The sequence below is a fragment of the Leopardus geoffroyi genome, chromosome B3 (assembly GCF_018350155.1).
Source record: "Leopardus geoffroyi isolate Oge1 chromosome B3, O.geoffroyi_Oge1_pat1.0, whole genome shotgun sequence".
In the NCBI taxonomy this organism is placed as follows: Eukaryota; Metazoa; Chordata; class Mammalia; order Carnivora; family Felidae; genus Leopardus; species Leopardus geoffroyi.
Genome location: NC_059337.1, coordinates 41,407,288 through 41,419,982, shown reverse-complemented (window position 1 = coordinate 41,419,982; position 12,695 = coordinate 41,407,288). Strand labels below are relative to the sequence as shown.

At 35.5% G+C, this 12,695-nt stretch overlaps 1 protein-coding gene across 17 annotated transcripts in view; it reads right to left on the bottom strand.

The window, feature by feature from the left end:
• The window catches only part of HERC1 (HECT and RLD domain containing E3 ubiquitin protein ligase family member 1), a 188,239-nt gene that overhangs the window by 105,696 nt on the left and 69,848 nt on the right, over positions 1–12,695 (bottom strand). For all 17 annotated transcript variants that reach the window (XM_045447946.1, XM_045447956.1, XM_045447949.1 and 14 more), the window contains exons 13-17: positions 8,610–8,735; positions 7,294–7,515; positions 3,360–3,512; positions 3,101–3,233; positions 1,113–1,304 (exon numbers count right to left, since the gene is read on the bottom strand). In XM_045447946.1, the coding sequence (XP_045303902.1) occupies positions 1,113–1,304; positions 3,101–3,233; positions 3,360–3,512; positions 7,294–7,515; positions 8,610–8,735 (826 nt within the window). The remainder of the gene's footprint in view (positions 1–1,112; positions 1,305–3,100; positions 3,234–3,359; positions 3,513–7,293; positions 7,516–8,609; positions 8,736–12,695) is intronic.

Here is a 12,695-nt window from a genome sequence, read left to right as displayed (position 1 = left end):
CTGTGCTACAGTTGTAACCTTGATACTCAACTTCACCTAATAACTCTAGTTGGTACAGAACCGTACAATGCTAAAGTAAGATAGGCCCTCAGTGTCATCTTGTCCAATCCCAATCCTTCCAGAAACCAAGGTTTAAGAAATTATAAGCAACTTGCCCAAGATCATACAACCAAGTCACTAGTTTCATGCCTTAGTCCAGGATTCTTTCCAGTAAAACATGTGGCCTCACTTAAACTTGAAAGGTTTTTAAGACTTCAATAATCAAACTCCTTTGATGACCTTATGATAGACTTCAATGGAAAAATGGCGTTAATGTTTTCTAGACATGGTACTTTAAGCTATATCCAACTGAATGAAATCATCAGTATTTTATAAATTGGAGTGAATTCACGTGCCATGCCTAAAATCAGAATGCTGTATGTATGTGTATATATACATAGGCATGCACACACACTATATATGTATATATATACGTACATATATATACACATATAAATATATATGCATACGTATACGTATATATATGTATGTATGTATGTATATGTATGTACGTATGTATATATACGTATATATATATATTCTATCAAGTGCCTTAAAAAAAAACCCACGCACAATAAAGATAGATTCTCATTTTTTACATTATCTATATATCCAACCAAAATATAAAATATTTTACTGTCAAACAGAGATTTAAAACTAAAGATTCTCTTCATTTAAGAAATAAAATTTTCTAGTCAAATCAATCCATTTATTTTAAAATGTGTCATCACGCTGCTGACTGAACTATGAAAGAATGCTTTCTTATTATCCGATGTAAAATGTCTTAATTTCAACCATGTCAAAATTTGAAAAAAACGTGTCTCAGAATCAATGAAATGTACTATTGAAACCTGATGACCATGTAAAGACCCTATTTATGCACTGTTACATATGAGCACCTTTCTTAAGTTTTCCCATTTCAGCTGCCCTTTACACTGCAAGTTCCTACACCATAACAACCTTACCCTTTGATTACATAAAACACCCAAGTGACAGATATGATTTACCTGATGTGTGCAAGAAGAAGAACTTTTCTCAAAAGCATTATTTATTGTTTTACTCTCCTTACTTACCATGAAGAGGCCACTGTAACTCTTGGTCTTCTAAAAGAGCGGCAGCTGGCAGGAGTCTGTTAAGGCAATCAAGAGGTGGCAACAAGTCGAGGAGGTAACTCAAGAGAGGCCGTGCCACCGACACAGGGAGTAACAGTAGGGAGTTAACAATCTGGCAGAGCATACTCCCTGCAGCTGAGACGTATATCACATCTATGAAAGGTAAGAAATTCAGCATGGATCAATTGTTTCAAACAAACTTTAAAAAGAAAAAACCTAAGAAATACTATTTTAGCTTAAAACTAGAGCACACTAATTCAGTAATTCTTTGTCAAACATCTATGTGGCAGCTGATGAAGTATTAGTATTTACTCACTTCCAGAAAGTACCACCAGCAGAAACTTTGTGGGAAAACACACATATCCTTGTGCCAACACATTCAAAAGATTAAAGCTGCTTCCCTTAAAATGCATTATGAATTTCTCATTCACAAGTTTATCCTCATTTTCAGATTTACTCAAGAAATATTCATTGACTACAACACACAAGGCACTGTTCTAGGTGAAAAGGAGACAGCTGTGAACAAAGAAGTAAAAACTCCTACCCTCATGATACTTACATTCTATGTGTTTTGTTTTTTATTTTATTTATGTTATGTTTTGAGAGAGAGAAAGAGAGAGGGCTTGTGCAAGAGTGGAGGAGGGGAAGAGAGAGTGAGACAGAATCTTAAGCAGTGCAGAACCCGATGCGGGGCTTGATCCCACAACCCTGGGATCATGACCTAAGCCAAAATTAAGAATTGGAGATGCTCAACCGACTGAGCCACCCAGGTGCCCCTCTATGTTTTTTAAAACGAATTTACTTTTCTTAAAAAAATCAAGGTCACTTCAAAGCATCTGTCTTTTCACCTGTATTGGTTTTAAATTAATCTTATTTCAATATTTCATCGTATTTGGGGGCAGGGAGGATCATCAGAGATGAGCTCTGTTTGAACAAATTTTACATACCTATGGAACAACAAAATGGAGGTGTCCAGAAAACAATGGTTTTAGTTTCTTTCTTTCTTTTTTCAGTTGGGGAAATTCAGAAATAAGGTGGTTTTGAAGAGACATGCTGAATTTTAGTTGCCTTTGAGACAACCAAGAAGAGACAACCAGTAGAAAACTACAAAAGGCTTTAATAGTGTGAAAAAGGAATTCTCAGCCAGATGCAGATACAGGAATCAACATATAGTCAAAGAAAATGGGACCAGATAAGATCAGTTAGGGAGAAAAGAGGGTTGAAGGCAAAATTCAGAGAGTCTTAAACATTAAAGGGCATGTCCAAAAGAGAGGAACTTATAGGAACCAAGTGGAAAAAAGCAAACAGAGTGACAGAGTAAAAAGATGATTGTGACTACACAGAAACCAAGAAAAAAGAAAGCATTGCCAGGAGGAAAGTGAAACACTTGGCATATGCTGAAGAAAGGTAAAGAAACAGCAAATAAAAATTCACTTTATGCCATTTAAAATTAATCTTTTTGAGCATGTATCATCCAACGCCTTTAAATTAGGGCTCTTCCGGGGGTGCCTGGGTGGCTCAGTGGGTTAAGTGTCTGACGCTTGATTTTGGTTCAGGTCATGATCTCATAGTTTTAAGATCAAGCCCCAAGTCAGCCGCCACGCTGGGCATGGAGCATGCTTAAGGTTTTCTCTCTCCCTTTCCTTCTGCCTCTCCCCCACTTGCTCTTGCATGCTCTCATTCACATGCACTCTTTCTCAAAAAAATTAAAAAATTTAAAAACAATAAATTAGGGCTCTTTCATGCCAATTAGCATCTTTTAAGATCAGTCATATCAATCACTATTACCATCGCCCCCAAACCAAAATCAAAAAGATCTTCAATAGGAAGGAGATTCAAGATCATTCCTATTCCATTCAGAGGTTTCAGGCTCCCTTAAGGCTTTGGAAAGGCTAAGAATTCTTGCTTTACAATCACTGATTAAATGTCAAATCTAGTACCAAACACACCTCTTAATTTTTCTCCAACACTGCCATTCCAAGGACTTTCCTTGAGCAAATTTGCCGAACGTGAATAAATGTCTGTGGCATGAGGCAACAAGAGCTGAAGGTGTTTATGAAGCAATGCCACGCTGCTTGAGTTCTAGGGGAGAAAAGTTCCTATATTACTACTGTAAAACATTCAAGGTACAGAAATATCATAGTTTACCCAAATATCTGAGTTTCAAGGTCCCTGAGAGATCATCATAAAAGGCAAAGAATCACATACCTCACTAATGTTATTGATATGGCAAAATGCCAGCAGTTGTTTCTGCAGTGAACACAGGAGTTCATGAAGATGAGCAGGCTGACTGTTTTCCGAAGATGATGTTCCAAGTAGAAATTTATCACTATTCTTTTCTAGCTCTCCAAATGCTTGATCCTAAGATGATACATAAAAGAAGATTAAATCCAAAGTACTTAAAAATAAAAGTAATGTCCTACCATAAATGATTGACTTAAGAAGCCACTGTCTCCTTTCTCCCGTTATCAATCTTTAAATCTTTGCGCTATTGTTCTTAGCTATTAGATAGCAAGATTTGTCAAGCAATGTCAATTTGTTTTACTGTTTAAACAAAAGTAATGCGCATTTCACCACAGAAACTTTGAAAATTGAGAAAACCATATAAGATCCACAGACAACTATTTCAACACTTTAATGCTGTTGCTTTCCATACCTCTTGTGTAAAAGTTTTGTTTCCACATACTGTGAAATGACACAAATGAACACTTGAACACAATTATTCAAAATTAAATTAGGTTATGATTATAAAAAAATAAATGATTTCAACTATACTGAAAAAATAGGCAGAAAAAAAAAAGAAATGGACTAAAGAGACATAACAACTAAATATAGTGTGATCCTGGATTGGGAGAAGGGGTTGCTATAAACACATTATTGCGACACTTATACAAATCTGAATATGGATTGTATATTAGATAATAGTTCTGTATCAATGTTAAATTTTCTGAATTCAGTAATTGTTCTGCTGTTATGCAAAAGAATACCCTTCTTAAGAAATACATGCTTACATGCTTAAGAATAGCCAGGAGGGCATTTATAACTTAGTCTCAAACTATTTAGAAAGATAGATAGATAGATAGATAGACAAATAGATAGATAGATAGATAGATAGATAGATAGATAGATAGATAGATAGATGAAGCTAATTTAGCTAAAGGGTAGAAGGGATTCTTTGATTCTTGAAAGTCTTATGTAAGTTTTAAGTTAGTTCAAGCTAAAAATATTTTTTTAAAAATTGTTCCTGTAGAGGCGCGTGGGTGGCTCAGTCAGTTAAGCGTCTGACTTTGGCTCATGGTCCATGGGTTCAAACCCCACATCAGGCTCTGCGCTGACAGCTCAGAGCCTAGAGCCTGCTTCGGATTCTGTCTCCCTCTCTCTGCCCCTCCCCTGCTCACACTGTCTCCGTCTCTCTCTCAAAAATAAACATTAAAAAAAAAATAAATAAATAGATAAATAAATAAATAACTGTTCTTGTAAAAAATTTAGAAAATACCAAAACTGTATTTTAAAAAATAAGTTATAATTACCATTTAGCCAACACCCAAAGAAAACTCACTATTAATATTTTTTAGTGTATTTCTTTCCTGATTTTTGTGACTGTTTCATTTTTTTCACAATACTGCATATTCTATGTTTAGACTTCTCTTTTCCAGCAGATTCACAAATATTTTGTTTTCAGAAGCCATGGTTATATAAATTTTAAAAGTCATAATATTCCCTTGAGCATATATACCGTAATTTACCTACCCATTTTAGATATTTAAGTTGTTTCCAAGTTTTATTTCTTATAATCATGTGATGAACATCTTTATGCATGAAATATGGTCGATGTTTACAATATCCAAGACAGAGTCTCAGAACATTTTAAGGCCCTTGCTATATAAGCACCATTATAAGCTGCCAAATAAGCACTGCTATAGACTGAATGTTTGTGTCCCCTCAAAATTCATACATTGAAACCCAATCCTCAGTGTGGTGGTATTTGGAGATGGGGCCTTTGGGAAGGGATTAGTGCCCATATGAAAAGGACCCCAGAGAGCTCCGTTGTGTGAGGACACAGCAAGAAGATGGCTATCTATGAACCAAGAAGCTAGTCGCATCAAATTTGCCAGCACCTCTGTAACAGTGAGAAATAAATATGTTGTTTAAAAGTCACCCAGTCTATGGATGACTACGGTATTCTGTTACAGCAGCCCAAAGAGACAAGCACCACCATTTTAAAATCTTGGGAACATGACAAATTTGGACAAATAATTTAGGATTGTAGCCCCAAATCACTTAATATTTTATTTCCATTTCCATATAACATACATATCAACCCCACCCCTAATGAAATTAGAAAGGCACTACTTAATTTATTTTCACTTGTTAATTTTATTTTTAATTATAGTAAAATACATACAACATCAAATTTATCATCTTAACCATTTTTGAATGTGCAGTTCAGTAGTGTCCAATGCGTTCACATCATTGTGGCATGTGCCACGTTTAATTATATAAATGCAAGATTGTATTTTCCTTTGTAAAAAGACCAAATAAGGGACACCTGGGTGGCTCAGTTGGTTAAGCATCCAACTCTTGATTTCAGCTCGGGTCATGATCTCACAGTTCTTTGAGAGAGAGAGAGAGAGAGAGAGAGAGAGAGAGAGACACAGACCCAAGTAGGCTCCATGCAATGCCAAGGACTCTGTCTCTCCCCCCCCCCCAACTCTGCCCCTCCCCCACATGCTCTCTCTCATAAATAAATAAACATAAAAAAAAAAAGAACAAATAAAAGCATTAAGAAATCTCTAGTCAAAGAGGGTAGGTTCTTGCCTAAAGTACATGTAACAGCTATACAGGAACTGCCCTAAGGATATATGACTAATTACCTGGCAGCAGCTTCTACAGCTGAAGGCAAAACTATTAAATCACAGTAACTGGAGGGTGTTTTCTTCCAAAGGACAAGCACACCAAACTATATTTCTGGTGTTAAGAATCCCATGGGCTTCACACTTGACAGTGACAGCCAGTCGACTTTAAGAGAAAGGCACTACTTTAATGCAGCATAAATATCCCTTACAACTTTGGAAAAAATGTACTGTCAATAACAAATGGATATACCATGACACTGTTCCCATTCTACATGCAGCCAAACATCAGATCAAATTTACATTCTTAAATCTGAAAGAAAATTATATAAGCTCAATTGTCACTATGACTTAGCCACCTTTTAATGTGGACAGAATAGAACACTAAGACTTGCACAGAAGAATATACAGACCCGACCCTTCAGGGGCATAGGAGACAATATGAAACAATATACGAACTATTCAAAGTTAAGTCATACAGTACACGTAACTCTAAGATCTAAGGATATGCAGTTATAATTACGTGGTTAAATAGGGTTATTTGGTAAGGCTTCCTTGAAGAAATCACAGATTAGTAGAGGAAGCTGGAGACAGACATGTCATGTCCATGAGCTCAGAGGAGTGGTGTGTAAGCCAAATGATGAAGTGTCTGAAGGCGTTTTAATTTAATACAATGAGGTTATTTAATACAACTAGGTTATTCCAGCAGTAAGATGCAGAGACCAGCAACAGTGACAATAACTACAACACTGGTATTAGCATTAGGTCATGATAGTGTGGGTCAGAACCAACAGAAATGGCGGGGGGCGGGGGGAGATGGATCTTAGAAATACTTAAGAATTAACTGCATCCTAACACAGGGAAAACTATAGCATCTACTGTCTTCTATTGACCAGCTATTCTTAGTAAGTACCAACCACATTGTAACTATAGGTGTATATATTATTCCCTTCCTCACTATTTTTCTTTTGCAAAATGCTTTTGACTATTTTTTATCTGTTTATTCTTATACACTGACATCAGAAAAAACTGGTAAAATTCTAAAATCAATCTTTTTGGAATTCTCAATTACAAGTCATTTGGCTTCTACAGTATTTCAGAAGATCTGACACGTTTTCCCCCTTTGGGGGAGTGAAGTCCAGAGTTTTATTCATTTCATACATATTTAAATGTCAAAATACCTTAACCTGAAGCCATCCCTATCGCCTCCAAAAAAACAACAAACAAAAAACAACCAAAAAACCCCAAGCTTTATTCTTTTTTTACTACAAAGAAAAAGAGAAACTTACTGTATAAAATCCTAAATTTCTTAAGAGAGTTTTCATCAAAATTTCAGCCAGATGAGTGTCTGGATGGCAGCTCTGAGTGCCATAAGGTTGATCTGACAGGTTTCCATAGCCAGTACAAACAGAAGAGAGGTCAGCAGCATCAGAAGGTGAGCTATAGCCAAGTAAGGAAGCTACATGTGTATGATCTTGTAAACTTGTCAGAATGATATCCAGTTGCATTCTCTAAAGAAAAATATTTTCATACATGAAATAGGTACAAATAGTTTAAAATGCATTTAAAAAGAAAAAAAATTCCATTTAATATCCTGATATTTTAGGAAGCATGTATTTAAAAGAAAAGCTATCCCGGTGCCCAGATGACTCAGTCAGTTAAGTGTCCGACTCTTGATTTCAGCTCAGGTCATGATCCACTGTTCGGGTTCTGTTCTGGCAGTATGGAACATACTTGGGATCCCCTCTCTTTCTCCCTGCCCCTTCCCTACTCATACTCTCTTATTCAAAAATAAAATAAAACTTAAAAAAATTTTAAAAAAGAAAAGCTGTCCCATTAATACCATTTAAAAATGTAACTAATAATATTTTATTCCTTTTTACAATAATACATAATACCCAAACTCTAAGCAAAATGATATCTCTGCATAATGATTTTAGTTAGCACTTTAAGAAAAGGAAATGTTACCAGATAAATTATACTACACATTGTTCTATAGAATTATCAATGTAACTATTTATTCTAATATTTCAAATGAATCAATTGAAATCTATACTAGTAAAAAATACTCACTGGAGTCATCGGTGGATTATATTGCCAGTAGAACCACTTTTTCCCTGAAATCTACAACTCTACAATTGATTGTTCTACTTGGGTTGAGCAAAATGTACTTATTTTAATGTACATATTAATAATGTAATATTAAAAATGGAAAGAATAAGCATATTTATATACTCGAATATATTTTCACAGTCATCTTTTACTTTTTATATAAGCAATTTCACATAACATTCTGGGCATGGAACCAACAGTAGCACATGACCTTGATTTCAACTCAACACATTATAAAATGTCTCTGGCTTGACAATATAAGTAACAAATTTTGAAATTTTAATAACTAGCCCCAAATCATTTAATAAATTATCATTTGCTTCACCTTCATTAGAATTCTGGGAACTCTTCCAGCACAAAACATTAAATATTAGGATTTACTAGACCCATCAAGAATTATTCCATGAACACATGGCAATTGATTAGCTTTATTTCTCTCTATTTTTGTGTGTGTGATATTACTGGTTTACTCAGATACAGTGTAAAGGCTCACCTGTCCTTTAGATAAGCTTTCCCATCTATCAGGTCCTTGGGGCAAGAGAGAATGAAGTAACTCCATACGTTCTCGTAATGGCGGTAATAGCATGGTTGCTCCCACTGACAGAGTTTCAATTACCACCTAGTATCAAAAAAGAAAAGTGTACTTATTGACCTAGTCCTTATCTTTTTAAAAGAAATACATGAAAAATAAAATGCACTGATTATTAGGATCACAGAAGTCTGAAGAAAGTAGATCACAGAAGTCTGAAAAAGTGACATGAAAAAAGAAAGCATGAAAGTCCTTTAGAGGTCTTTAAGTAAACTAGGATACATATTTTGAATTTGCCACTAAGAGCTAATCATCATCCAACAAATATTTAGTATTGACTTTTTAGTTCAAGTCCTGGTAAGGCTCTTTGCAAAGTGCTGTAGACACAAGTGAACAAGACAGACAAAAGCCTTGCTTTCATAAGTATACAGTCTAATGGGAAAGAGATCCTGAGCAAGTTTTTACAAGTGTGAAAGGAGTCACATAGGGATAGTACAAACTTGAATCACACACACACGTAATTAACTTGGCCTATGGGCTCATGGAAGGTCTCCCTGAGGATTAGCCCTTTAGGTTAAGATTTTTTTTTAATTTTTTCTTAATGTTTATTTATTTTTGAGAGAGAGAGAGAAAGAAAACGCATGCACATGTGAGTGGGAGAGAGGCAGAGAGAGGGAGACAGAATCCAAAGTAGGCTCCAGGCTCTGAGCTGTCAGCACAGAGCCTGACTCAAGGCTCGAACCCGTGAGCAGTGAGATCATAACCTGAGCTAAAGTTGGACGCTTAACTGACTGAGCCACCCAGGCGCCCTGAGCTTAAGAATTTTAAAATGAGAAGAACTTAACCCAACAAATGTTCAGGTAGCTATAAAGAATAGCTACAGGGGCGCCTGGGTGGTTCAGTCAGTTAAGCGTCCGACTTCAGCTCAGGTCGTGATCTCGTGGTCCATGAGTTCGAGCCCCACGTCGGGCTCTGTGCTGACAGCTCAGAGCCTGGAGCCTGTTTCAGATTCTGTGTCTCCCTCTCTCTGACCCTCCCCCGTTCATGCTCTGTTTCTCTCTGTCTCAAAAATAAAGGTTAAAAAAAAATTTTTTTTTTAAAAAGAATAGCTACATTATCTTAGGCCTCATAATTTCTCAGGGCTATAGCTTCTTTATCAGTAAAATGAGGGTGTTGGACAAGAAAAAATAAACACTTGAAGATTAAGGGCTCTTATAAATTTAAAATACAAAAGAAGAAATTTAAAAAACCTGACTAGAAGAGTTAGAATATAAAATTAAATTTCTCATAAAGTAGAGGGGGAAAAAATGGAAAACAGGAAAGAAAACCAAAGAAAAATTATGAGGACTTGTCCAGGATGTCTAGTAACCTAAATAATAAGGGGTTCCAGAGAGACAGAAAACAATGAAGAGGAAATCAATACACAATATACTTCAAGATAATTTCTTAAAACTGAAGGCGATGAGTTTCAAAATTAAAAAGGTCCACCCAAGTATAAACCGATCCACATCAACTGAAATGTGAGAACACAAAGGACAAACAGAATTTGCTATAAAACCCATAGAAAAAACAGATTTCTATACAAAGGATAAAAATTTGAATGCATTTGTTTTCTGAACAATAACACTAAAAACTAGAAGACAATGACTTCTACAAGAGAATGAATTCTTACAGGAAAATGATTTAGATCAGAATACTACACTCTCAACTATTTGTGAAAATATTCAACTCACAAACTACTTCATTTTGAGGACATTTTCAAAGAATATTTTTCCTATCTACCCTCTCTCAGAAGCTACTGACAGATATAGAAACCCAGCAGACAATGCCCTAACCAACTGACCAAGGTCAAAATCTCCAGTAGTAAGATACATCAGTACCATGAACCCCATGATGCGATGTACTAAGGACACATCATCATTTCTGTGGCATTCTTGTCAAAAATGTATAACCTCAGTCCAATCATAAGAAAACATAAGAGATATTCAATAAAATAACTGACCAATATTCAAAAATTGTCTAGGTCATGAAAGACAAGGAAAAAACGAGGAAAAAACAGTGCAGAAGACAAAGGAGAAACATCAACTCTAATACGGGATACTGAATGTGATTCCTGCAAAAGAATAAGGTCATTGGTGGGAAAATGATAAAATTTCTAATAAGCTGTTTAGGGTAATGAACAGTATTAAACCAATGTTATTTTCTTGGTTTTGATAATTGTATTGTGGTTATGTATGATATTAGCATGAAGCTAAGTGAGAAAACTATATTTTATGCAACTTTTCCTGAAGTCAACAAATGGCTCAAAATAAAGCATTTAAAAAGAAACAAAAAAGAGCAGCAACAGTGATTATTGCTACAAATGGATTAAGTTACTAGAAGTTTCAGAGATAAGGAACAGAAACAGGCCTGTACACATTCTGAGAGAATTCATCTCCTAAGGACTCTCCTAACAGAGTAGATATCAAGAACATTCAAGGAATAAATAAACAATTCTAAAGATAACTTTTTAACATTTACTTTCCTTATTTTATTCCAGTCATTTTTGACCTTTTAAAAATACTACACTACCTCATTTCTGATAAATATTAAAAACTCAAAGTTCCCATTCACCACCAGGTTAGTATTTCTTCTACCTGCATGCCAGGGATATGTCTCTCAAGTTGAAAAATCGGTTATCTTTTTTGCTTTTTTTTTTTTAAATTGACATCTAATTCACATGTCATAAAATTCACCTTTTTTCAGTATAAAATTCAGTGGTTTTTAGTGTATTCACAGAGTTGTACAACCATCACTCCTCTTCTAATTTTAGGACATTTTCATCACCCCCAAAAGAAATTCTGCATCTGTTAGCAGTCACTCCCCATCTCTCCCTCCCCCAAACCCCTAACAACCAACTGATTTACTTTCTTCTTTCTCTACGGATTTGCCTACTCTGTACATTTCATATTTATGGAATCATGTAATATGTGGCCTTTTGTGACTGGCTTCTTTCACTTAGCACAATGTTCACAAAGTTCAGTCATGTTGTAGCATGTATCAGTACCTCTTTTTTATGGCTGAATAATATTACCCTCCATGGACATACCACATTTAGCTCATCCATTCATGAGTTGACAGACATTTGTTTATTCCCACTTTTTGGTTATTATGAGTAATATTGCTATGAACATTCCTGTAAAAGATTTGAGTGAAAATTCTTTTGGGTATAGACCTAGATGTGGAAACGCTACATTATATGGTAATTTAATGTTTATTTAAGGAACTATCTTCTGAAAGCAGCTGTCCCAATTTACATTTCCACCAGCAATTAGAGAGTTTCAATTTCTCCACATCCTCACCAATACTTACTTGCTACTGTCAGTCTTTCTGATTGTAGCCACTGAGTGGGTTTGAAGCAGTATTTCATTGTGATTTTGATGTGCATTCCCCTAATCACTAACACTGGTGAGCATTTTTTTTTCATGTGCTTATTGGCTATATGCATATTTTCTCTGAAAATGTGTCTACTCAAGATTCTTTGCTCATTTTTTTTTTTTTTTTTCAACGTTTATTTATTTTTGGGACAGAGAGAGACAGAGCATGAACGGCGGAGGGGCAGAGAGAGAGGGAGACACAGAATCGGAAACAGGCTCCAGGCTCTGAGCCATCAGCCCAGAGCCTGACGCGGGGCTCGAACTCACGGACCGCGAGATCGTGACCTGGCTGAAGTCGGACGCTTAACCGACTGCGCCACCCAGGCGCCCCTTTGCTCATTTTTAAAGTTGGGTACTAAAAAAAATTTTTTTTTAAAGTTGTGTTATTCATCCTTTTTATTGTTGAGTTGTAAGGATCCTTTTTATGTTCTGGAAACTAGAGTATTATCAGACATATGATTTACAAATATTTCTCCCATTCTATGAGTTGTATGTCTGTTTTCTTGATAATATTCCTTTGAGGCATAAATGTTTTTCATTTTGATGAAGTCCAACTTCTCTTTTTTTTTTTTTGGTTGCTTGTACTTTCAGTGTCATATCTAGGAAACTATTGGCTAATCCAAGGTCATAAAGA